General features: G+C 39.8%; 1 protein-coding gene across 1 annotated transcript in view; it reads left to right on the top strand.

Moving 5' to 3' along the window:
• Positions 1 to 23516, top strand: part of SLC2A13 (solute carrier family 2 member 13) — a 1310727-nt gene that overhangs the window by 298820 nt on the left and 988391 nt on the right. Inside the window, exon 3 of the mRNA XM_069229759.1 lies at positions 1438 to 1646. Within this exon, the coding sequence (XP_069085860.1) occupies positions 1438 to 1646 (209 nt within the window). The remainder of the gene's footprint in view (positions 1 to 1437; positions 1647 to 23516) is intronic.

Below are 23516 nucleotides of genomic sequence, written 5' to 3'. Positions count from 1 at the left end.
GAAAAATGAAAGGCTTAGTTTGCCTTGCTGAGATTCAATTTGTGCTTTCATATCACATCCAATGTCGGCATGAGTCTTTAATTTTCAGAGCTATATTTGTTGCTTGGTCATTTGTGAGCAGACTGGTACTAAACCCAGTCCTCTATTGTGTTGTGATTTGTTTCGATTCCCACCATTCATTCATGTCGTTTTGGATTACCATGGTGAAACGTATGAATGTCACTCAGACAAACAGGCCATATGTTAAACTTTAAATTTCCAGACTAATATATATATATATATATATATATATATATATATATATATATATATACATATATATATATATCTATCTCAAGCCCCATTTATCGCATCCTGGATCCCTTCTGCGAGGGATCGTTTTCAGGTGTATTAGCCCAGGTACTAAATGAAGCCAACAAAGGCTGCTTTCAAGACATAGGACCTGACTTAAGGTATGGTGGACGAGCTGCCATCCATCACAGAGGTGGTCATTACCTCTATCACCCTGTCTGGACTTCCCCCGCCACATCTAGAGATCACTGCCAGACCTGTGGAGATCTCGGTCTTCACAGAAGCCACCGCAGGTCACGTGAAGGCACAAGCGCTTTGGTGCTGCATGCAACATTTCTGATGACCGTGCCCCAAGCCTTTTTTTTTTCTTTCTGGAAAATAATAATAAAATAATGTCCCCATTCCCTGGGAGTTTTTTCCCAGGATGTGAGGGTCATTGTTTTGTTTTAGTGTTTGAGTGCATCAAGCTTTAACTAGTGGTGATGGACAGAGAAAAGGACCGGAGTCCGTCCGCTCCCAGGAGGGCAGATGATGCTCTTACTCTGATGCCCTTACACCGTTAGGATGTTGGAGCCAGCGTGGGCACTGCCATCCGGAACCTGATGCTCCGTTTGCCTCATAGCTGAGTTGGAGGACTGTAGATCTGGCTTACAAGGTGCTCTCCCACATTCATGACCGCGTACCCTGACCACAAGCCGACAAAAACACAATATTGCAATTTGAGAACCCTAGTTGCTCTGCAGCCGGCATTCATTTACTTTTAGGTTTCGTTTCTATAACAGACATACATTTGGTGTAGATGAGTTTGAAAGTTTTTTTTTAAGCCAGTCCTTAAGTAAATAGAGGCTGATAAAAACAGTTAATGAATCTCTGAAGCTAGACTACGATTTCTTCAGTTTGCCTTATTTAAAATTGTGGCCTTCCTCAAAAAAAAAGTTATGGAACATAATTCTTGATAATTTTTTATGGCCTTTGAATCTGGGTCACTTACGTTCGTTCGTACTACAATATCGCCTTCTGTCTGTGTCACATTCAAAGCACGTGACAAATAGTCGCCTTTCAGAGCTGGACTTTAAATGTTTATGCTGCTACATTTTACTTTGTATTATAGCGTTCACGGCACTAACCATTTGTCATTGTTTGCAGGTACATGTTGGGCCTCTCAGCAATTCCAGCCATTATCCAGTTCTTTGGTTTCCTGTTTCTTCCAGAAAGTCCACGTTGGCTCATTCAAAAAGGCCAGACTCAGAAAGCAAGACGAGTCTTGTCGCAAATTCGCGGAAACCAGACCATTGATGAGGAGTATGAGAGCATCAAGAACAGCGTCGAGGAGGAGGAAAAGGAAGGGGGAGCAGGTGAGTCCTTAAAAACCGGAGGAGATTTGTGCTTCCATGAACCTCTCATAATCATACACCATGCTTCTTAACTAAGGGTTTGTCATGCTACATATTTTTCACGAGAAAGGTTAAATTGAAAAGAGTTAATTTTGAGGGATTTTGGAAGGTTATCCGAGTGCTGGTAGGTCAAAATCTCCTCAATGCTACTATCATTTTCTGCACTACAAAGAACCCGTGTTTCAGGCAGGTGACCAATCACGGCCGGAAGCTTTTGCATAATTACTCTGGCTTCTTGCTGTATTTTGTCTGTTAGCTTTTAGCCTCCGTTTTCGCTTGTCTGACCACACCTTTCGTCCTAGAATCTATTAGTCTGTCAATGCTTGTCACCTTAGGAATCCCAGGGGGGGAAAAATAACTCTAAGGGCTAATGTTGCTATTTTTGTAATGTACATGTATCACCTATTGCTACAAAATACTGAAGTACTTGGATGTGGCACCACCAACATGTCAAAGCTTTTGCCCATCTCCACACTAAATAGAAACCAAAATATTACCTTTTTGAACCCATGTTGTCACTGATTTCTGACTAATCTTACCACAAATATGTTGCAAAGGCAACCCCAAATACAACTAAGTTCATTTTCTATTTGCTTTGCAGGATTCCAAACAGCTTCACATAATATATATATTCTCAATTAAGTTGATAAAGTTCTGAAAAAAAGACACACACTATCATAAGTCAGGCAAACACGAAGATAAGGGTGCTGCATGCAGTGCTTAATTTGTAAATTAGGAGGTGCCGGTGCTCTAAGCGCTTCTCTTAAACACCGAGGCTGCTGTAATTAAATCTGCCAGCACTGAATACTGAGGCAGCATAATCCTGAAGCCATCTCGAGCCTCTTCAATCCATTTACGGCCACCCCTGCCCCTTCAGCTCATCCTGCAACTTTCTACTTTCTCCCATTATAACACTTTTTAGTTTTTCCTTCCTCCGTCTTTCACATGTGTGTCTTTTGCTCGCAGCAAACGCTTGAAGCATAAGCATAAGAATAAGCCCCGGGCCTCACAAATAAGTGCCGGTGCTCAGCACCGGAAACAACAAGCACAAATTAAGCACTGGCTGCATGACTATAGCTGTTTCTGGCCACATGGATGGGTGATCTGCATGCAGGTCTGGCAGGCCTATAGGTTGAAGCACTGTCCCCTGGTATAAAGGCACACCTACTTCCAAAATGTGTTCTTGTGATTCCCTTTCATCCTACCTGGCGGAACACCGAGTTGGGGAATTAGTGAAGGTTTATGGGCACATCCACTCCGCTGAGCTGATTGACAACAGATGCACTTTCAGTAATGACCAAAAGTGTGAGTCTGTGGAATAATGCCACAATCACATTGTGATCCGTATTTTTGCAAAGCAAAGGCGTTGCTTGCAAACTGCAGCAAGGGATATGGAGTGCAACTATCTTGGTCAGTGTGACAGGTCTGAGTGCTCTTATCTTTTTGAAATTACTGCCAACAGTTTAGCGTACCATTTTCTCTAATCTCCGCAGCAAGTAAAAAAAAAAGGTGTTTATAAAACACCTTCTGCTAACGAAAAGATTGAGTACGCAGCAGTGTGAAGGCGCACATGCAACCAACCACTAGTAATATTATGGATATTGTACAGTCTTTTTCAGTGCCTGAACCATCCATCTTTATATATTGGTGATAATGCCATCTTGATTACGTGACATTTTACAAATAAGTTATGTACAACTCTAAAGTATACAAATACAAACCTCCACCTCCCCCCCCCCCCCCCCCCCCAAAAAAAAAATACAAAGAATGGGGCCCGAGTGATTACCAGGGGCTGAGATTTATTGAAGCGTTCCATCTGTCACTTTTTTGTATACTTTAGTGTGTCAACCTTAGTCACTGGAACCTTGCCTACCTGACTGATGAGCACTAACTAGGGTGAAACCAGTCCCAGGTTGCATGTGTTCCGATTCAGGGAGGAACTGGCTTGGGAGGTTGGGCTGGACTGCTCCCCCTGAGCAGGGTCAAGACTGATTTATGTGTGGGTGGGTCCAGTTCAGGGAGAATCTGGTCTGGCAGTTCAGGCTGTACTGTTCCTACTGGAGATGAGCAAAACTGATTTGCGTATGGCTGGGTCCAAACTGAGGTGACATGGTAGGCAAATTAATAAATGACTGGGATGTGGCCTTGAATAATTAGGGGTTGTTGAGAGTAGTACAAGTAATCCATACATCACTTTTTGTATACTCAACTGTGTATAGCACTGGTACAAATTTGATAATCTCTCTACTAAAATATAATAACAACCACTTTGTTGACCCCAACCCATCCCACCTTGCTTATATAGCTTTCTGTCATGCTTGTATACCTCCCTTCCCTATTAATTTCCAACGTGTCTGTACTTCTGGATGACTCATGTCCCTTTATAAGCCCTAAACTTGTGAGTTCCAAAATGGCGTCAATTATTTTAGATCTCCGTCACAGACTTGGGGCAGCTCTGCTTAGCTTTGCTAAGTATTAAAAAGTGGCATCACTAATATTCCTTAAAGCAGTGATTCTTAACCTCTTGACTTCTGTGGACTCCCACTTACTCATAACAGGAACCTGGGGACCTCCCTTGAATCATTATTGGAACCCAAGACTTCCCAGTAAGTAATTACTGGTAGCTGTGAACCCCAGCCTAAGCTTTTTTGATGATGTGAACTGCAAAACCATGCACAAAAATGCAGAAACAAGCATTCATCAAAAATACACAAGTGATTAGATATTGTATTTAATTCATAAGCAAACCTAAAACAAAAGTCAAAATTTTAATCCTAATATGAAGGTTTGAGAATGTCTAAATTCAATTGAGGCCACTCATCATCCATGCTATTGTCTATTTGAGGCACTTACACTGCTCCAACTAACTAATCTAAGAATACCAACAACATTTTCAAGTGTACATTTTGCTTCTTTTTAAATATACACTTTATTGATCTGTTAATATTATTTGACTTCCTAGGCAGTCACAGACCCCCTGAGTAGACTTCCCGTTCTCCCGGGGGTCCCCAGACCACAGGTTAAGAACCACTACCTTAGGGTACTAGTACATTTGTAGTGCTGTGTAAGTTACACTTATTTCCGTACTAAAACATAACAAGCAATGGCAAAGCCAATAGGTTTCGGCAATAAGCAACCTGTTGCCTTTGGCAGTGGGGTAAGAGTGGTGAACAGGAGGGCTGTGGGGGTGGTGAACAGGAGGGTGGATGGTGGTGTGAGAAACCAATGGCCCTCAAACAGAGGGCTGGAAACAAGCAGAAAGGCACAAACCTAGGGCAAAAAACAGCAGAGAGGCACAAACTGAACACAAGAAATTAGCAGAAAGGCAGAAACAGGTAAGAAATGAGCAGAAAGGCATAAACAGACGGCAGAAATTGAGCAGCTCATAAAACACAAACGCCAATGTTAGACACCCAAGCCTACACAGAAGAGAAAGCAGCCATATGAAACAAACATATCAACAGGAACAATAGCGCTCCTAATGTGTGGTGGGACCGGTCACTCATGGAAACCAAAATAAAAAGTAATCCCAAAACAATGGCTAGAAAATGGCCTCTGCATAAGTAAACAGAGGTTGGCCTGGGCTCTCCGGGAGGGCTAAACAGTAGAAAAGGCATGACATAAGCATACCCTTGACTAATTGGGATACTGCAAAATGGAGTGATGATGATGCAAGCAAATGGGAAGCCCACAATGTCGATACAGAATGACTCGGTTGAGGACAGTGCGTGCGTGCCATCTAGAGCCGAGACGTGGTGTCCTTTCAGGGTATGCTCTAATTTGTCTTTAATTTTCAGGATTCAGCAATTTTAAATATATTGAGTTTATATTGACAAAGCATTGTTGTTAGAAATGGGGTCTCTAGTTGGCATAGGTATACACCATTGTCCAAGCAGGGACCACAATCCTAGTCAGGGCAAGTCACACACAATCCAAATTATCCTGTGCCCACCCTCTGGTAGCTTGGCACTGAGCAGAAGGCAATGTATAGAGTATTTGTACAATTAATCATACAGTAACTCAGAGAAAACACCACAAAAATACACCACACAGGTTTAGAAATATATATGATATTTATCTGGTTAAAGTAAGGTAAAAATGATAAAGATTCAATAAGCACAAGTTGAGATATCACTTTTGCAAGATTAAAAAGAGTCTTAAGTCTCGGAAATCAAGAGATGTCTCTTGTTTACACAGTGTACCTGGTTTATGTAAAAAATAACACGCATGAAGACCGCAAAGGAGGAGATGCGTGGAAAAATAGGGTGTGCATTGGATTTTCCGATGCAGCACAGACAATGCGTAGTTTCTTTCCACGCTGCAAGGGGCTTTGCGTCGATTTCTGGTGCCCATTCATGGTTCCTTCCTGCGACGCAGGGATGTCTTTGACACCCAGGGACGATGTGGGGAAATCCTGGGCATGCGGGAAGAATTTACAGGTGCTGTGTTGATCTGGTAGGCAATAGTAAAATTTTCTGTTGCACAGCAGGCGCCGCGTCGGTTCTTCACTCAGGAAATCAGGCTGCGTCATTCTGGTTTGGCTGTGCGTCGATCCGGTAGGATGTGCAGCAAATTTCCGTCTGCAAGACAGGCGCTGTGTCAATTCTTCACTCGTGAAGTCGGGCTGCGTCGCTCCGCCTCGGCTGTGTGGGGATTTCTCAGACGCAAAACGACTGTGTCGTTTCTGGCAGGCTGTGCGGCGATTTTCGGCTTACAAGAAGTTTCCTGAAGAGATGAAGTCTTTTTGGCCCTGATACTTCTGAAAACAGGAGGCAAGGGCAATCCAAGTCCTTGGAGAGCACTTCTCAGCAAAGTCAGAGGGCAGAAAGGCAGCAGGACAGCAGTCCTTCTCAGCAAAGCAGTCCAGATGAGTCCTTTGGGCAGCCAGGCAGTTCTTCTTAACAGGTTGCAGGTTCAGCTCGAGAAGTGTCTGATTTGATGGGGTCAGGGACCCAGTTTATATACCCCAAAATGCATTTGAAGTGGGGAAGACTTTAAATAGTGGTTTTGAAGTGCACAAGGTCCCCTTTCAGTACAGGTCTATCTGCCAGGGTCCCAGTAGGGGCTTTGGCAGTCCTTTGTGTCAGGGCAGGCCACTAGCCTTCGAAATCTACTCCACCCTTCCAGCAAAGGAAGACCCATTCAGTATGCAGATGAGTGCAGGTGTGACTGACTGTTCTGTGTTTGTGGTTGTCTGGGTGAAATGCACAAGGAAGCTGTCAACCAGCCCAGCCCAGACATTGATTGGAGACAGGCTGTAAGGCACAGATGTTTTTTTAGTGCAGAGAAATGCTCACTTTCTAAAAGTGGTATTTCTAAAATAGTAATATAAAATCCAACCTCACCAATAAGCAGGATTTTCTATTACCATTCTGGCCATACTAAATATGACCTGGTTACCCCTTTCAGACCAGAATCTACCACTTAAACAGTATATGAGGGTAGCCCTAATGCTAGCGTATGAAAGGAGCAGGCCTCACGAATGTGGAATACGAATTTAGGAGTTTTCCACTACCAGGACATATAAAACACACATGTACATTTACCTATTTAGCACCCTGCCCTATGGGTTACCTAGGGCCTACCTTAGGGGTGACATATGGAGAAAAAGGGGAGTTTAAGGCTTGGCAAATACCTTTAATTGCCATGTCGAAGTGGCAGTGAAACTGCACACACAGGCCTTGCAATGGCAGGCCTGAGACATGGTTAAGGGGCTACTTATGTGGGGGGCACAATCAGTGCTGCCCAATAGTAGCATTTAATTTACAGGCCCTGGGGACATGTAGTGCACTTTACTAGGGACTTACAAGAAAATTAAATATTCCAATTGGGTATGAGCCAATGTTACCATGTTTTTACTGAGAGAGCACATGCACGTTAGCATTTGTTATAAGTGGTAAAGTGTCCAGAGTCCTAAAGCCAACAAAAATGAGGTCAGAAAAAGAAGAGGAGGAAGGCAAAAAGTTTGGAGGTGACACTGCATTGTTATTCTGGCAACTGATCAACCATGCGTATTCAATTCCCGGTATCAGTGAGGTTAATCCAATATGGGGCGAGCCCACGCAACTGCATTATGTATCCTTTACTGGATACCAAAACTCCAAACTGCGAAACAGTAAGTTATTTGGGAGTGTTTGTATCGCACGTCTTTCCTAGGTTCCCTGCTCCGCAAGGAAATTGTGATGTAACCCATCAGGGATGCTCTTTGTAAATATCTGCAGGTCCACACCTTTATCATAGTCCAGTGCAGAGGGAGGTATCAAAAAGAAACAATGAAGGAATTCCTAATAAGAGAATTTGCCAGATAGTAATGGGGGACGCAACCAATAATCGAAGGAGAGCAATGAAGATACTATGGAGATTTTTTTTTTTTTTAAATCGAATACAACACCCACGGTTGTCTAGTGTATAGTACAACATATCATAACCCACCTCATTGTCCTTAAATGCAGTTATCATCGGGTATGATTGTTTTTTATATCTTTCTACTGTACTATACCACAGGAGTCTAGGAGAGGTGCTAAGTTAATAATAGAGAATGTTGCACATGTGACTTTGTTACTGGCACTTTTGTCTGTGTCTGAAAACTCCAGCTTTTCCAGCGATACGTTTTTTTGAGAAATAATTGTAACTCTGGGGGAGGAGATCATTTTTCTAAGAGAGCGAGGAATTGCAGTAAGACAGGGCATAAATGTGCAAGGGCAGCTCCTTCGCAATGGCGAAGGAGCGTCGCCCCCCTGGCTAAGAGCCAGCAGCTGAAAAAGAAAAACAATTATACTATCGTTTTTTTTTTGTGTGTTTTTTTTTTTTTAGATGCTGTTCACCCAGCATGTGCAGGGAGGGCGAGGGGCGGAACCATGGGAGGGGGGAGAGTGGAGGGGAAAGGGGAGTGGAGTCACTGAGTGCACTAAGCGAGCATGCCAGTTTGGCTGGCCATCTCAGGCTGGCCAAACTGACATGCACACTTAGGTTTCTCCAACCTGGCTGTGTTCCACAGCTGGGTTGGAGAAACTGCACAGTGTCTGAGCGCCAGAACAAGCTTCTCAGACCAATCCTGGTGCTGCTCTCATGCTAGGTATAGCATGAGAGCAGCACCAGGTTTGCATGGGGAGCCTGTGCTGGTGTCCCAGAGACTGCTGGGACAGCAACACCATAGAGGGAAGAGGAGCGAGGCGGCCAGCGGTGGCAGGAACAGGTTAGTTTTTTTAATTGTTTATTTTATTTCCCCCATCCCCCTACCCGCCCCTCCAGATTTGCAACAGCCGTCGCTGTAGATGAGTTCTCTTGTGTCCCGTATATTAATCACTAATAATTGTGTTTATTAATGCTTCATTGAATAAGTTAGCATAGGTTAGTACAATAAGATATATATATATATATGGAACTAAAGAAACATAAAGATAATTGTATCTATAAATACAGTTTATATACGCAACCGGAATAGAATATTGCAGTACAAAATACTAGCATTTTTGTTATGTTTTAGTAAAGAAAGAAAGAGAAGAGAGAGAAGAAAAAGAAAAGTTAAACCAGAGTAAAATGAAAATCACGTGTTCACAATAGAGCAACTATGAATTCTAAAAAAGAACATTCAAGGAGGTCCAAAAACAGCCTTAACAGTAGTATGAAAGGTCTTATGCTGTGAAAGAAAAGAGATGAGAGGAAGCCATAGCTTGTCTCTAATAATTAACAGTTGAGTAGTATTAGCATTTGCTTGATCCATTCTGTGATTATAACAAATCAGATTCCACCAAGCTACAACAGATATTGTGGCATGTTTCCAATTAGAAGTTATAATTTGCAGTGCACAAGCAATGAGCAAATCAACCAGTTTACCAAGCAGGGTTTGGGAATGCCAAATAGATGAGGTACTACCCAACAAAATATGTAATATACTGAAAGGTTGGTGGACAGAATCTGAATAATTTCATCCCAAACTAGTGTGAACTGAAGGGAAATCAGAAAATGTGCATATAATGGCTATTTTCTTTAGAGCACGGCCAACACTTGCTACCTGTAGTAAGTTTAAATTTATAAAGATCTATAGGAGTATAGTACAGCCTAATTTAAAAATAAAAGAATGTTTGGGTTGCAGATGTTGAACGGGATGTTGTATGGAGTTTTGACCATTTTTTTTTCCATGCTGACATACAAACTTTTTGATTGAAATCTTGCTCCCATGCTAATTCTATTTTAGACTTTGGTCTCACAGGACTGGTATTTATAAGGGTTCTTTAAAGAAAGGACGCTTGGACTTGTGAGGAAAAATTATGAGGCTGGACAATAGGCTGTGTAGAAGGGGGAGTATCTAAAGAATGAGATAACAATTTATAGAGGATAGCATAGAGAGTTTGGTACTGCAAAGTGTAATAAGAGGAAACATAAAATGTCTGTTGAATATCTTGAAACTCAAGTAAAGCATTGTTTAAAATTAAATGATTTAGAGTTGTAATGCCTTTATACATCCATTCTTTCCAGACTAGAGTTCTATTATGAAATTTAATATCATTATTGTACCATATAGGAGTTTGCTTAAGGTTCTCATATGAGGAATGAGAGGCAGTAAGTAATGGCTTGGCAATAGAGATAGAATGAGTGATTATTGGAGAGCGAACGGATTTAGGGGGTTTTGAAAGCCGAATTGTATCTCTAAATGTAAATGGTGTAATTTGCGAGTGTTCTAATTGACTCCATATAGTGATTCCATCCTGAAAGGTCGGCGAGAGGGACAACCCTATTTGTTTCAAAACAAAAGCAGAGCGATATCTTTTAAGACACAGAAAATTGACACCTCCATTATCTTTAGGTTCTTGTAATTTGATTAAAGATTTAAGAGATTTTCGTTTGTTCCATAAAAATTTCATAAATAATGTATTTATAGTTTTTAAAAAAAACAGAGGGAAGTTTAACTGGGAGCATAGATAGATAAAACATTTAAATGGGCAACAACATCATTTTGATTGTGGCCAGTCTTCCCACCAACTTAAATAAAGAGGGTACCATCTGTCAAGCAATTTCAATATCTTTGACTTGACTTCTTTGAGATTAATTTTAATAGTGTTTTTAATAGATTTGGAGTAGGATATGCCCAGGCATTTGATATGCTTAGAGTTCCAAGTAAAACCAGTATCTTTAAACATGTCGGGCAAACAATAAGCATTTAATGGCAAAACCTCTGATTTGTCTACATTAAGCGTTTACCCTGAGACACTTCAGTATTCTTGTAGTAAATGAAAAAAACCTGGAATAGTTTTTTGAGGATTAGAGAGGAAAAGCAAAATTTCATCAACCTATGCTGTGAATTTAATCTCCATGTCTTTATGCATAAAAATCAGACGACCTACGTACTATCTCTAAAAGAGGCTCAAGGGCTAATATAAAAAAGAGGTGATAGAGGACAACCTTGTCTATTACCTCTGAGTAGGTGGAAGTAATGAGTTTGTTTGCCATTGACTAAAATAAATGTAGAGGGTGAGGAGTATAAAACACTGATAAGTTTAATAATATGAGGACTAAAACCATGCCATTTTAATGCTCCAAACATAAAATCACAACAAACTCGATCAAGCACTTTGTCAGCATCTAGAGTTTTGGCAGCTATAGGGTGTCTGGACTTTGAAGCATGATGGATAATATTGAGAAAAGTTCTAGAATTATCTGATATGTATCGCCCCTTAACAAAACCTGACTGGTGAATGTCTATTAAATCTGGGATAAAATGCTTAATCCGTAAGGCAATAACTTTTGCACAGATTTTACAATCAACATTTATAACGGATATAGGTCTATAATTACCACATTTGGATAGATCTTTATCCTTTTGAGGAATCAAGCACAACATAGCTTCAGAAAAAGTGCCCTTTGCTTGATCTTGTGATATGAAAATTAGTATAAGTGATAATAGCTTTGGAACTAGAATGGATGCAAATGTTGAATAAAATTCAATTGAAAAGACATCAGGACTGGGGGCCTTAACTTTTGGAAGTTGGTTATAGCATTTTTAATTTCTGTCTCAGATATTTCAGATTCCAACTGGGACAAATTCACTGTGTCAGAGGAATAGATTGGAAGAAAGAATCAACATCAGTTATATGAGGGTTACTTTCTGGAGTTTATAATATAATACAGTAATCTGTAAAGCATTCCAGGATGTTTGAGTAACTGGTGCGTCTGTTTCCAAATTTGTTTGTAATAACATTAATTTTAGACTTCTGTTTTTTAATCTTTAAATAATTGACCAATAGTTTACCCCTTTATTCCCCCCGTAAAATGTAGAAATAATTTTTAATAGAGTACCACATGCACTTTCCAAAGATTTCTTATTGTGTTGTAATTTAGCATCAATCAACCGAGATAAAGTATCTGGTTTAGTAGAGGAGAAATATTTATGCTCAGGATGTTTAATTTGTGCAAGCAATTGAGAGGAAGCTATAAGATGTGCTTTCTTTTTAGTGGCAACATATTCTATAATAAAGCCTCTAGCGGTAACTTTAAAGGCATCCCATATAAAATTCATCTGAGTGTCAAAAGGTAAATTATTCAAAGAAAATTCTTTAGAAAACATTGTAAATTGTTAAATAAATAACTGGTCTTGCAGTAAAGCGTTATCAAACCCCCAGCGATTCGAAAAGGGAGAATTACTTGGAAAATTAAAATCTATAATAACCGGGGCATGATCTGATATAATCTGATATAAGAATAGACCCAATATCAGCATGTGAAATTGATTGCAGAATATTTTGCGTAGCAAATATATAATCTATTCTAGAATAAGAGTGATGTACTGAAGAATAAAACGTACATTCTAATACATCTGGATGAGCAGTTCTCCATACATCGTGTAGACCTCTGGAGGAAATTGCTTAATGAAATGCTTTTTGCATTTTATTAGGGATATAACGAGTTTGAGAACGACTATCCACAAAAGGATCCAAAAGTTGGTCCTACCACAAGATTTTCTGAATTGCAAGGTAGTAATAAAGAAGAAAAATTAACCCAGAATTGAGGGTCTATTCCAGTTGGACCATAAACATTGTAGATGGAAAATAGCACTCCATTAATTTTAGCAGTCATTAAAATCCATCTACCTGTAACATAGTTAATCTCCTCTATAACCTGTATTTGGAAGGATTTATGAAACAAATTTGTTACCTCATTCTTGTTGTGAACTGACCTACCCAATTTCTATTCAGACTTTTAAAGTCCTGTTCCTTAAGATGTGTTTCTTGTACAAGAGCAACCTGACAATTTAGTTTAAAGAGATGTTGGAACACTTTTTGTCTCTTAACCGGATTATGTAAACCCTTGACATTCCATGAAATAATACAGAGACTGGTCATTTATGGAATAATGGGAAAGAGTTAGACAGCAGAACCATAACTAATCCCAAAATACAGACAACAGGTGAAACATAGAATGAGGTGGAAAGGAAAAGTATGAACACAGATTTGGTTGCTTGCTGATGCCAACAATGCATTATAAGGTAAAAAAGAAAATGAAGAAAGAAAGAGAGACAGAAGAAGAAAGTACAAGAAAGAAAGAAAAGTAAGGAGGTAACAAAAGCACCCCAATGACAGGAGAAAAAAAAGATGTCAAAATCCAAAGAGCTTTAGTCATAATTGTCTTGAAAAGAAGAAATATATTTTGCATGGGAGAAAGGGAGGAGCAAAAAAAAATTAGAAGCCAGTCAACAACAGTACCCCGAGGAATTAAAATAATTAGATGGCAAGAGGGAGGACAGAAACGAGAACAGAAATAAGTACATTACAATATGAACAACGGACGATGTGACTTACCAACAAGGGAAAGAAAACAGTGATGTTGAGATATACAAGAATACAGACACTCTTAGAAAGGGGATTTTCTCAACTTGACATTTCAGCAATTTCAATACCTGTGAATGAAAAATAGAAGATTTAAGAATCCCACATTAACTAATCAAGTCTTGCTGAGTTCCATTGCCATCCCTATGTATATATACAGTGCTTCAAATCTGAAGGATTCTCAAAAGTAGTTGTTTTGTCCTTGAAGGTAACCTTAAAAAAACACAGGTGAATAAGGCAAAATCTAGCATTCATAGATCTTAGAACTGGTCGAAGATCTAGAAATTCTATTCTTCTTATAGCTGTCGCCATGGACACATCTTGCCTAAAGAAAATCTTTTGGCCTGACCATAACACTTGTTTACATTGTTTGGCAGCATTTAACACAGTCATTAAATCTGAGTATTGTAGAAAGAGGGCCCTAATTCCTCTCGGTTTAGATGTAGAAGAAGGACCAATACGATGAGTGCAGTGGATGTTGAGGACCGTAGTATTCTGTAAACCAGCAATCTTTGGGATATGAGTTTGCAAAAATGTTATCAAATCTTGGCCTTCTGAGCCTTCCGGAATTCCAAAAATGCAAAGGTTATTACGCCGATTACGATTTTCCAAATCTTCTGACTGTTTTTTAAGTAATACGACTTCTTTGGTCAAATTATCAACTTTAACAGTAGTATCCTGTACATCATTAATCCTCTGTTCTACCTCAGAAAGTCTAGAATCCAGACGCGACCATTTCTCTTCAAATCGTTGTAATGCAATATTCGTCTCCTTGACAAAAGGCTTCATTAACCTTAATTCATCCATAATGTCTTACAATGTGAGTGTTAGTGGAGACTTAGTAGGGGAGGATGGATCCTTTTTACTTATTTTGTTGCCCCCGGAATCTTTGCGACCATTAGAATTAGAAACAGAGGATACAGAGATTTTTGAAGTATGTGGAGCTTCCATTTTAGCAATACTATGAACATTAATACAATATTGAGGTTAATAGTCCTGCACAGCCGATTAAGTCACCTCAAAGGACAAATATTCAAAGTTAAATGAGAGTGCCCAGAATAAATTGCTAAAAATAATCTCAGAGGTGACATCCAAAGTGTCAAGTGATCATATAATTCCCCAGTTAGTTAAAACAGTAGTAAATAAGTTGTGAACGCAGCAAAGAAAAAATTGAGGAAATTGAGGAATAAAAATGGGCTGTCCTTTCATCATGATGGCCGCATTCCTGTGAGGAGGGGAGCAGCAGGTTGAAAAAATTAAACTCTGTGTAAAAAAAAAAAAAAAAAAAAAAAAAAAAAAAAAAGTAAAAATATTTTTTTAAATCACCAAACTGCTCCCTGCAGGCTCTCACAACATTTTCTGAAAAGCAAAAAGCATCAGCTGTCAATCTGCTCCTCCGAAAAAGAAATCTCCTCAGCAACTCGGGAGCGTCGTTAACGAGTGGCCATCTTGTTTGCTCCGGTGTGTGATCCCAATCACTAAGAATTGAAAAGAGGCAGATACATATTCATAGATTCGTGTAAAAACACTAAAGAATTCGGAAACATGTTATCGTGCATTTTGGCAGATTGGAAGGAGGACCTTGTGGCTCTATCAATACATCTATGTTGACGTGTATAAATTGTTTCTCATGCTTATATGAATTTATTGTATTCTATCATATTTATGTACGTTTGTAACATTATCTGTAGTTTTCCTACCTGGCACCTTTTTGGAGTGAAACAAATGTAATGGGTGACTTCATTGTGTATGATTTACAATAGTAGGGTTCAAATATTCTTTAGATCACTGTAGGAGTGATTTAACGTGTATCCATTTCTACTTCTAATTTCTTTCTCTGCCCCCAAATCCCCTTCTGTATACTAGGTGTGCCCTGTCATTCCCAATTATGTTGATTTACCCCAAATATCTTGTAGTGTTTTTTCTGTTTTTCCTTTAACACCCCTCTTGGGTCATACTAGCTCTAAATAGCCCGAATTCACATTCTTGTGGACACGTAATGCCTCTTAGTGCATGAAACTGGTGAATATTTTCTAATTCAGTTTCCCTAAAATCGTGTTATTTTCATGATCCTTATTTTTCTTATTAAAACCCCTTAGTCATATTTCTTTCATTGGTACAGCCTTGGGCGCTTTGCAAACTACAATATGGTTTATGAAACTAATGTTGAGCTACACAGTCTTTCATACTGTCCTATTTTTCATATCCCTCAAGTGTTTGCCAATCGTAGCCAGGTTGTGTACATTAATGCTTCGGATCTTTGAAACCAGAACAAAAATATGGAACTTCTTCAACTTGTTTAATGTCGATTACTACTCAGATTTATTGGATATTAAATTATATCTAGGTAATTATGAATGGGGATGGTATTCCCCAAGGGGTTTTGAGTGACATCAAATAGACAACGAAAGCAAAGTTTGAGCTGCCTTTGACGTTACTCAGAGCCCCGAGGTAAAGAACACCCCGTTTTTCATATTTTACCCATCTCTAACTCATCTGTCTGTTTTTACCTTATATGCAGGGCAGAGAAGTAACATGTAGTCACATATAAGTATTACAAAAAATTGGCCACCTTCTCCTCGCAAGCTCAACACACTCGCTATGTACCCTCTACCACATATAAAAAAAAAAAATCTGGTCCACAGCTACGCACCCCCACCGCCCCTGAAGAATTCCTCCCTCGCCCATCTCCAAATAGAAAAAAGTAACTTTCCTCCTGCTACCGCCTCCCCCCCCTACACCCTGCTGTTTATGCTCAATTCATTTTTTTTTTATAGCGGACCAAAAAATATCTGCCCTCTTGCCGCCACCCTGTGCCAACCCCTCTGCCCAAACTGAAAGAGAAATAGGGTGGTGTCCTGCCACCCACCTCACCACCCTCTGTGCAGTCCCACTCCTTTCCAGCCCAGAGCCACTCTCCGCTTTCCCATTGAGAGATGAGAGCCAACACCATACTGACAGTGGCTTTGTGGTGTGGCTTCTTTCAGTGTGGGTCTGCAGAGAACCATACTGACTGGTCAGCAGGGGTGGTTGCAGGGACAGTGCCACCTATGTTTTCCCATCTCTCTCAGGTCAGTGGAGACACTGGCGAGGTGGGAGAAGGTAGGTGAGACTGTGATCTGCCATTCTGACATCCCCGTGGGTCTCTAAAGATGCTGTAGAAAAAATGGCAAGTGAGCACTTCCCCTCTTTTTCGTCACAACAATGGCTAACCACTGTTGTGGCATAACAGCAGAGAAGTACCAGGTTACAACTTGGTTAGTCAAGCATATATAACATATTTTCAATAATCTGTCCACAGAGCTGCAGAACGTTTGAAAAGCTAAACATGTAACTTTGTGATGTACATCATTTGCTCACAAAGTCTGACATTGCTTCTACTTGACTTCTAGATTCCTACTAATCCCGATGGTCCCAAAAACTGGAGAGGTACCATCTGTTTAGGTCAAACAGATATTGACTTTTCAGTGACGTATTTTGGCGCAATTGTGAAAGATGCATAACGTTTAGAACCTGCCTGTACGATAACAAAATTTGCCTATTTCCCTTCTTTTCCTTATGTCTGTTATCTTCATGGTTTCCGCTTATTCATTCTCTCACAAAATCAGAGCAATGAAGCAAAAACGTGGAAGCAACACAGGCTTCGCAGGTGCTGTAGAGTCCAGCCCGGGCCTTGTTCTTCTTTTGTTCCAAAACAACAAAGCCACATGAGGATTCCTGGACACTTGGACCTTCTATAGAAGGCACATGGACAAACCATAACTGCACAATACCCCACTGCTCACTGTGCACCTAGTAGTCTTCAAAGAGCTGTGAGGGGTGCACTACGTCTTGCGTCACTCCTTTGGCTTAGTTTCCTAATTCCCAAAGGTGACGTGGAGGTCTTAGAATCTGGGATGTTTTAACATTAACCAATTTCAAGATTCTGCAAGTGTCACAGGTTATGCAATGGAGCAGGATAACTGCCTTGTCTTCATATCTGCTCTGCACAGGAACCTTGCCTCTCCACCCTCAAAAGGAAGCTGAAGATACTGCTATCCTAGGACATCAGTTCTTCGATTTTCATCCGTCATTTAGGAGTTGAATTTTAGGAAAAGGGTGCACTCTGACATAGTGTGGCCATGTACACAAATGTCATTAGCTGTGACTCAGCACTTCTGCCTTGCCGCTAGTTAAGTGTGCCTCCCCCACAGTCTTGTCAAGGGTCTTTTTGAAGACCATTGTAAACCCTTCCAGAAACCCCTGAGAACAGAAATTGTTAAACCCAATGAGAAGCCCCTCCCCACCCCATCCACCAGCGCATGTTATGTAGTTGCTCGGAGAAGGTAGCGCACATTTGATCTTTCTAGCTGGATTCCTAAAGCTATTTAAGGATTTGCACCCAGACAAATTGTGTTGGCTGATGATATCTACTAATGTTTTCAATATTATACTTATTTATTACCAATTTCAAAACAGTAGGGCTCACGTATATTTATTTATTTTTTACAATACAATTTATGCAGTACTGAGGCATGGGCAAAGTGGGCAATTGTCAAGCTCCCCATCTTCTCAGGGACCCCTTAGTAAAATGGCATTTCTGTCACTCTACCTGTGTTGTGTTGTGTTTTTTTTTTTTTTTTTTTTTTTTTTTTAACAACATCTCTCTGCCTACCCAGTGGGCAAAGGGCCATAACACAGACACCTGCTGTGGAGAGAGGGCCCAACTTTTAAGGGGGGCCCCCAAACAGTCCAAGGCTAAGGAATGTCTGTGAGATATGAGAGACTCTGGGACCTTATTTTGCATTACGCCACAGGTTGGATCCTCTCTATATCTGTAATAATGTAAAATTACACAGTGCTTTACGTGGGCCGGTACTGTCCGGTACTGAGTTCTGGCACTTTTTTATTTTGCGAGAGAGAGGACCTGCACTTCTCAAGAAAAACGCAGTACTTTTAATTGGAGAGTACCGGCACTTCTCAGAAACAAGCAGGTACTCTGGTACAGAGTACCTGCACTTCTATTTTTCCATTTCAAGCACTGAATATTAGTTGGCATCATGCACACTTGAATTAGTAAAAAACAGGGCAAAATATTCAAAATTGTTCTGAATACAGGGGCCCAAAATGCGTGTGGCCCGAGGCACCGAAAATCCTTAAGATGACACTGACCGCTTTCTACTTTCCGAACCCAAGCCTGAGTACAGAAAAAGGTATTCCTCTCTAGGCTGTGCCACTTGTAAGCCAGTCTTCACAAGGACATTTCTAATATAAATATAGCACTTTTAATTCTGTGTACCCGAGCTCACCTGTTCTGCAGGATTCTCCGCCCCCGTACCGCGTCACTCAACGCTTGCTACCACAGACGAACTGACAGAAAATCTCTTGGAGGCCTAAACAGAATCCCTTGTTATAATGGCGTGCAAAAATAGAAGTCTCGAAGACGTAGATAATTAAGAGTGTGATTGATATTTTTTGTTTCTGTTTGACCTGAACTAACCCGTGCTTTGTAGCCCATAAATCAATTCATTGTGAATTATTCTTCGTACATATGCTCACATAGTATCATTGTTGCGGAATACAATGTTTCAACACCTACTTTTATGCATATAAAAAATGGATGTCCTTTTGCAGTTTTATTTTGGATACTTGTGATTTATTAGTCCCCATTAGCAGGGTTTTAGACTGTTTAATCTGAGTGATTGGCAGTGGGGTCAGGCAGGCCAAGGGCGGCTTTAGGATGGAGGAGATTCCACTATGGAAACTATACACCTTTTTCCAGGTGGCAGCTACCATGATTGGGCAAGAGCACGTATGTTGGGAAGCTTACCTTACCCATACAGATTGCCCCCAACAACTTTTTAAAGATTTCTGAGCAGGTCCCCAATAGGATTCATGCTGGAAGGTTGGTGTACACATCCCAGTGCATCAGCAATAGTAACTGAAAGTATGACGAGAATAAAGTGAAGGGTCATACATGTGTTCTAAGGTTCAAGTTGATGGTTAACCCTTTCTAGTTATTTCATGGTTGAAACATGTGAGGGACAGTGCAGAACTCACATGTCATCTACCTTTAATTTATGCTTATGCCCAGTTACGGGGAAATGGAGAGAACAGCAGCTTGGGTTGCGCCTGTTGATCCCATCCAATCACAATGATGTTTAATAGTCTTTCTCATAATTTTGTCATTTTCCCTTATCTCCATTGTCACTTAAAGAATGAGTCATATCCAGAAACTAGGCTGTTGTGCTAGCCCTTAATATTTAAAAGACGTTTTTACCCTCCTCCCCATGCCCTAGGGACAAAAATACCTGACTCCTCGCAAGAAGTCCTGCTGGTCTTTTTCTCCAGCAGGCTGAGTTAACCTCTGCTCCATACCCAGGTCCGCATTATGTCCTTAGATTATATGATAGTGAAAACATTCTGCGGGCAACTAGTTGTAGAACGTTGCAATGCACCAGATTTGTAAAATAATCCCATCATCAGCTGGGCTTCAATTGAGGTTACCTGCACAGGGTCACGTGGTCAGTCTTTTCACATCCATGAATAGACTAGCTTCTGAGCTGAAACAGCTATAATGAGGGTTAGCAGCTATTTTGAAAATTTTGTCACAGGTACCTAATCGTGCAAAAGTGTGCGTAGAAGCTCTGAGGTTGTCTTTTTGGAAATTATGGCTTTAGGTTTTTTTTTAATTTTTTTTTATAGATGCAGTTGGTTTTCGGTAGCTTTGAAAATTTTGGCAACGTGATGTTAATTAAGTATGAACTCAAAACATTGTGTGTAAATAGCTAGGGAGACGCCTGAAGCAAAAATATTTCCAGACATCGCTGGGCATGTTCTTCAGTTTTCTTTGGTAGAAAGGTGTGTTAACGCGTCCGTCTATGTTAATTTATACACATCAGGACTCGTTTAAGTTCGATGAACCTTTGGACCCAGTGGTGAGTCTCCGTAAAACGAGATTACCAGACATTAATCAATAGTATTATAAGAAATTAACATCAGAATATATGTCACTCTAACCATTAATAAACCTTCGGCGCATTCATTAGTTTTCAGACTCAAATAACCACGCCTTGAAGGAAGATTTTTGTGAATTTATTCCCTATTGATTACAATCTAATAATAAACGTATTAGTTTCAAAACCAAGAAGTATAAAAGCATAATCACAAAATCGGAACTACAATAAGCTTTCAACAATGCGATGATCAGAAACATAGGATAGATATGTTAGCAAGGAATAGATCATAGTGCATAATAATTCATAAGATTTCAGTTCAGCATAGCGATGTGTCAGTCACGTCAGTTCCGTCAGTCAAATGAATACCTCATCTAACCTCAAATTAGCATTAGCATGTTGGGCTTCATGCAAAACAATTTAGAATATCAATTTGGAAAACATCTAACTATTATCTAATTAAACATACAGCAGTTGGTACCTAGAAAGAAAGGCAAAAGATTCCGTTAGCAAATAATTACCCTCCTCGAGATAGGTCAGCATTCAGGATCAGTCTTCGTCTTCAGGACATCAGTAGAGTCACCGTTAGTCTATCTAAGTTGGGAGTGAGGAATACTTTCCCTTAAAGGGAAAGTTAACGGGGCAATCTATGGACAAGGTTGTTTTCTAAGTCTCAAGTCATCAAATAGAGTGACAGAGTTTCTGGATGCAATCAATATCATTCCCTGCCTAATGTGTCTCGTCTCTCGTGTCATGAGTTTTTATCCCCTTTTCCGTGATACATTCCCCCAAAATTCTATTGGTTAGTCACTACACCCCACTATCGGTAACCAATCAAATTATACATTAAGTAATGCATTTATCATTTCACGATATTTCTCTAACTCCTAATTGGTCTTCATAATTGACGTGTTTCGTAGGTGGCATATCCGGGGTTACTTCACCATCTTGGCACACGTCTCGGGTCAAGAGTTCTCTTCTCCTAGCTTTAGTGTCCTTGGAAGTGTCCATGTTTGTTTCAAACCTCACAGTTTTATATTAGAATGCTACTAACATGCGAATGAGAAAATTCCTTAATGTGTCTAACAAATGCAGAAAAGAACAATAGCTGGGTCATGGTCGTTTGCAAGTCCGCACACTGGAGAAGCAGAAAAATACGATTTTAAATGAGTTACACAGCTAGTTCGCGACTCATGCTAACTTAAGATAAGAGTTCTAATGAAAACAGTTTTACATATAATTATTTTCTGTTATTCAGCATTAGTATTTCCAAGCGAATATATCTTCACGTTTATTAATACAATTTATTATTTTGCATTGTCAAACATAAGCATTTCACGTCTATAAAATATATGTTTAAGCTACGCTCTCTCAGTCCCTCCTCTGATGACGTTCGTCATCACACAATTTTCAATTTTTCACCTTGCGCATAATACGCATTTCAACATCTTGCCCTTTATGTCAACTTTCCCATATTTCATTGAACATTTTCTCTCTTTCACTTTCTTCGTTCAGTCTGGCTCTTTTTGACAGATTTCTTTTAATTTTGTCATTAACTTTGCATGCTCCCCATAATCCCAATAAACAAATCAGAATAATTAATAGACCTAACATAATTTTTGCAAGAATTCCATTCCAAATGTTGGTAAACCAGCTTCCTACTCGGTCAATTCCTTTTCCAAATTTCTCCCAAACTCCAGGTTCTTTTAAATCCTTCAGATTTGCACTATCCCTAGTAAGGTTAGTAAGCATACTTATAATTTTCTTACTATTATCAGGTATAAATGAACAGCAGTGACGTTCATTAAGCATTTTGCACACACCTCCATTCTTTGCTAAAAGAATGTCTAAAGCAAGCCGATTTTGAAGAGTCATGGCTCTTTCTGCAGCAAGTTCAGTATCCATTAATAATATTGCTCCTGTAAAATTTGTCAGCATGTTATCCACAATAGTAGACAACTTTTGAATTTTCATTGAATTTAAAATAACCCCAACTGATGGGATTATTGCTCCAAATATGTCACCAATGACAGCCGCCACTGATTCTCGTTTTTGTCTAGTATGTTGTATTTCAGAAGACTTTGGTATTTGTTTTAAGTCATCAATCTGGTATATCTTTGGGTAAACTATTCCCAAATAACAAGTCCCATACCATCCCTTTGGGAGATGGTAATTTGCATTTAACCCACAGATGTAATAGATTCCAGGAATCGCTGGGTCTTGTCCATTTAACATGAAGGTCCATTTGCTCTGAAACAAAAACACATGCCTACATTCACTCGTACCCACTAATAAATTGTCTTGATCAGATTTTGGCCCATATATACATAGCCTACCTACGTGTAATGCATCTATAGCTAATTTGCCTTGAGTTTTAATGGCTGTGTAAGCATAGTCATTTGCATATGTACGTTTTTCTAAACCTTTCTCTAACTTCTCTTTTAATGCTTTGCGTCTATCATCCGTGTGGTCTAAAAAGCTCTTCTCTACAGAAGACAGCAAGCAAGTTAAATTATTGCGGTGTGCATAAGCAGTTCCAAATGTAAGTGTCGGCTCAAAGAATCCTCTAACTATTTTAATATCATGTTCTTTAGCTAACTTATTCAAAAATTCAATCACAGGCACAAAAGAAAACACGACATCCAGATTTGAATAAAAGTATTGTACATGCTCTTGATTATAGAATCTTGTTAATAGCAAACTGCAGCTAATCCCATAAGTAAGAGGGAGGCTATGATAAGTAACTCCCTCCTGCACAGATGAAGGAATTTTAGTACACACATAACACTCTTTCGCATCCATAGTTTCCACGTACTCATTTAATAAGCGATAGAAGACATTAGTAGAAAGTTCCCCTTTTGTATTAGTTCCCTCATGCAGATGCTTAGTATCTTGTTCAAATTTCTCCCATGGTGATAATTTATTAGCAATAGTAGTAGTCTCTGGTTTTGAAGTTGTGTTAATAGTTTCTCTCTCTTTCCATGGCATTCCTACAATTACTCCCACAATCATTATTGCACACACAACACCTACCATAAATCCTAACCAACCACACACCTTACTTCCTTTGTTAC

Source organism: Pleurodeles waltl, chromosome 4_1 (genome assembly GCF_031143425.1).
Source record: "Pleurodeles waltl isolate 20211129_DDA chromosome 4_1, aPleWal1.hap1.20221129, whole genome shotgun sequence".
NCBI lineage: Eukaryota > Metazoa > Chordata > Amphibia > Caudata > Salamandridae > Pleurodeles > Pleurodeles waltl.
This window is presented reverse-complemented; position numbering and strand designations above follow the sequence as displayed.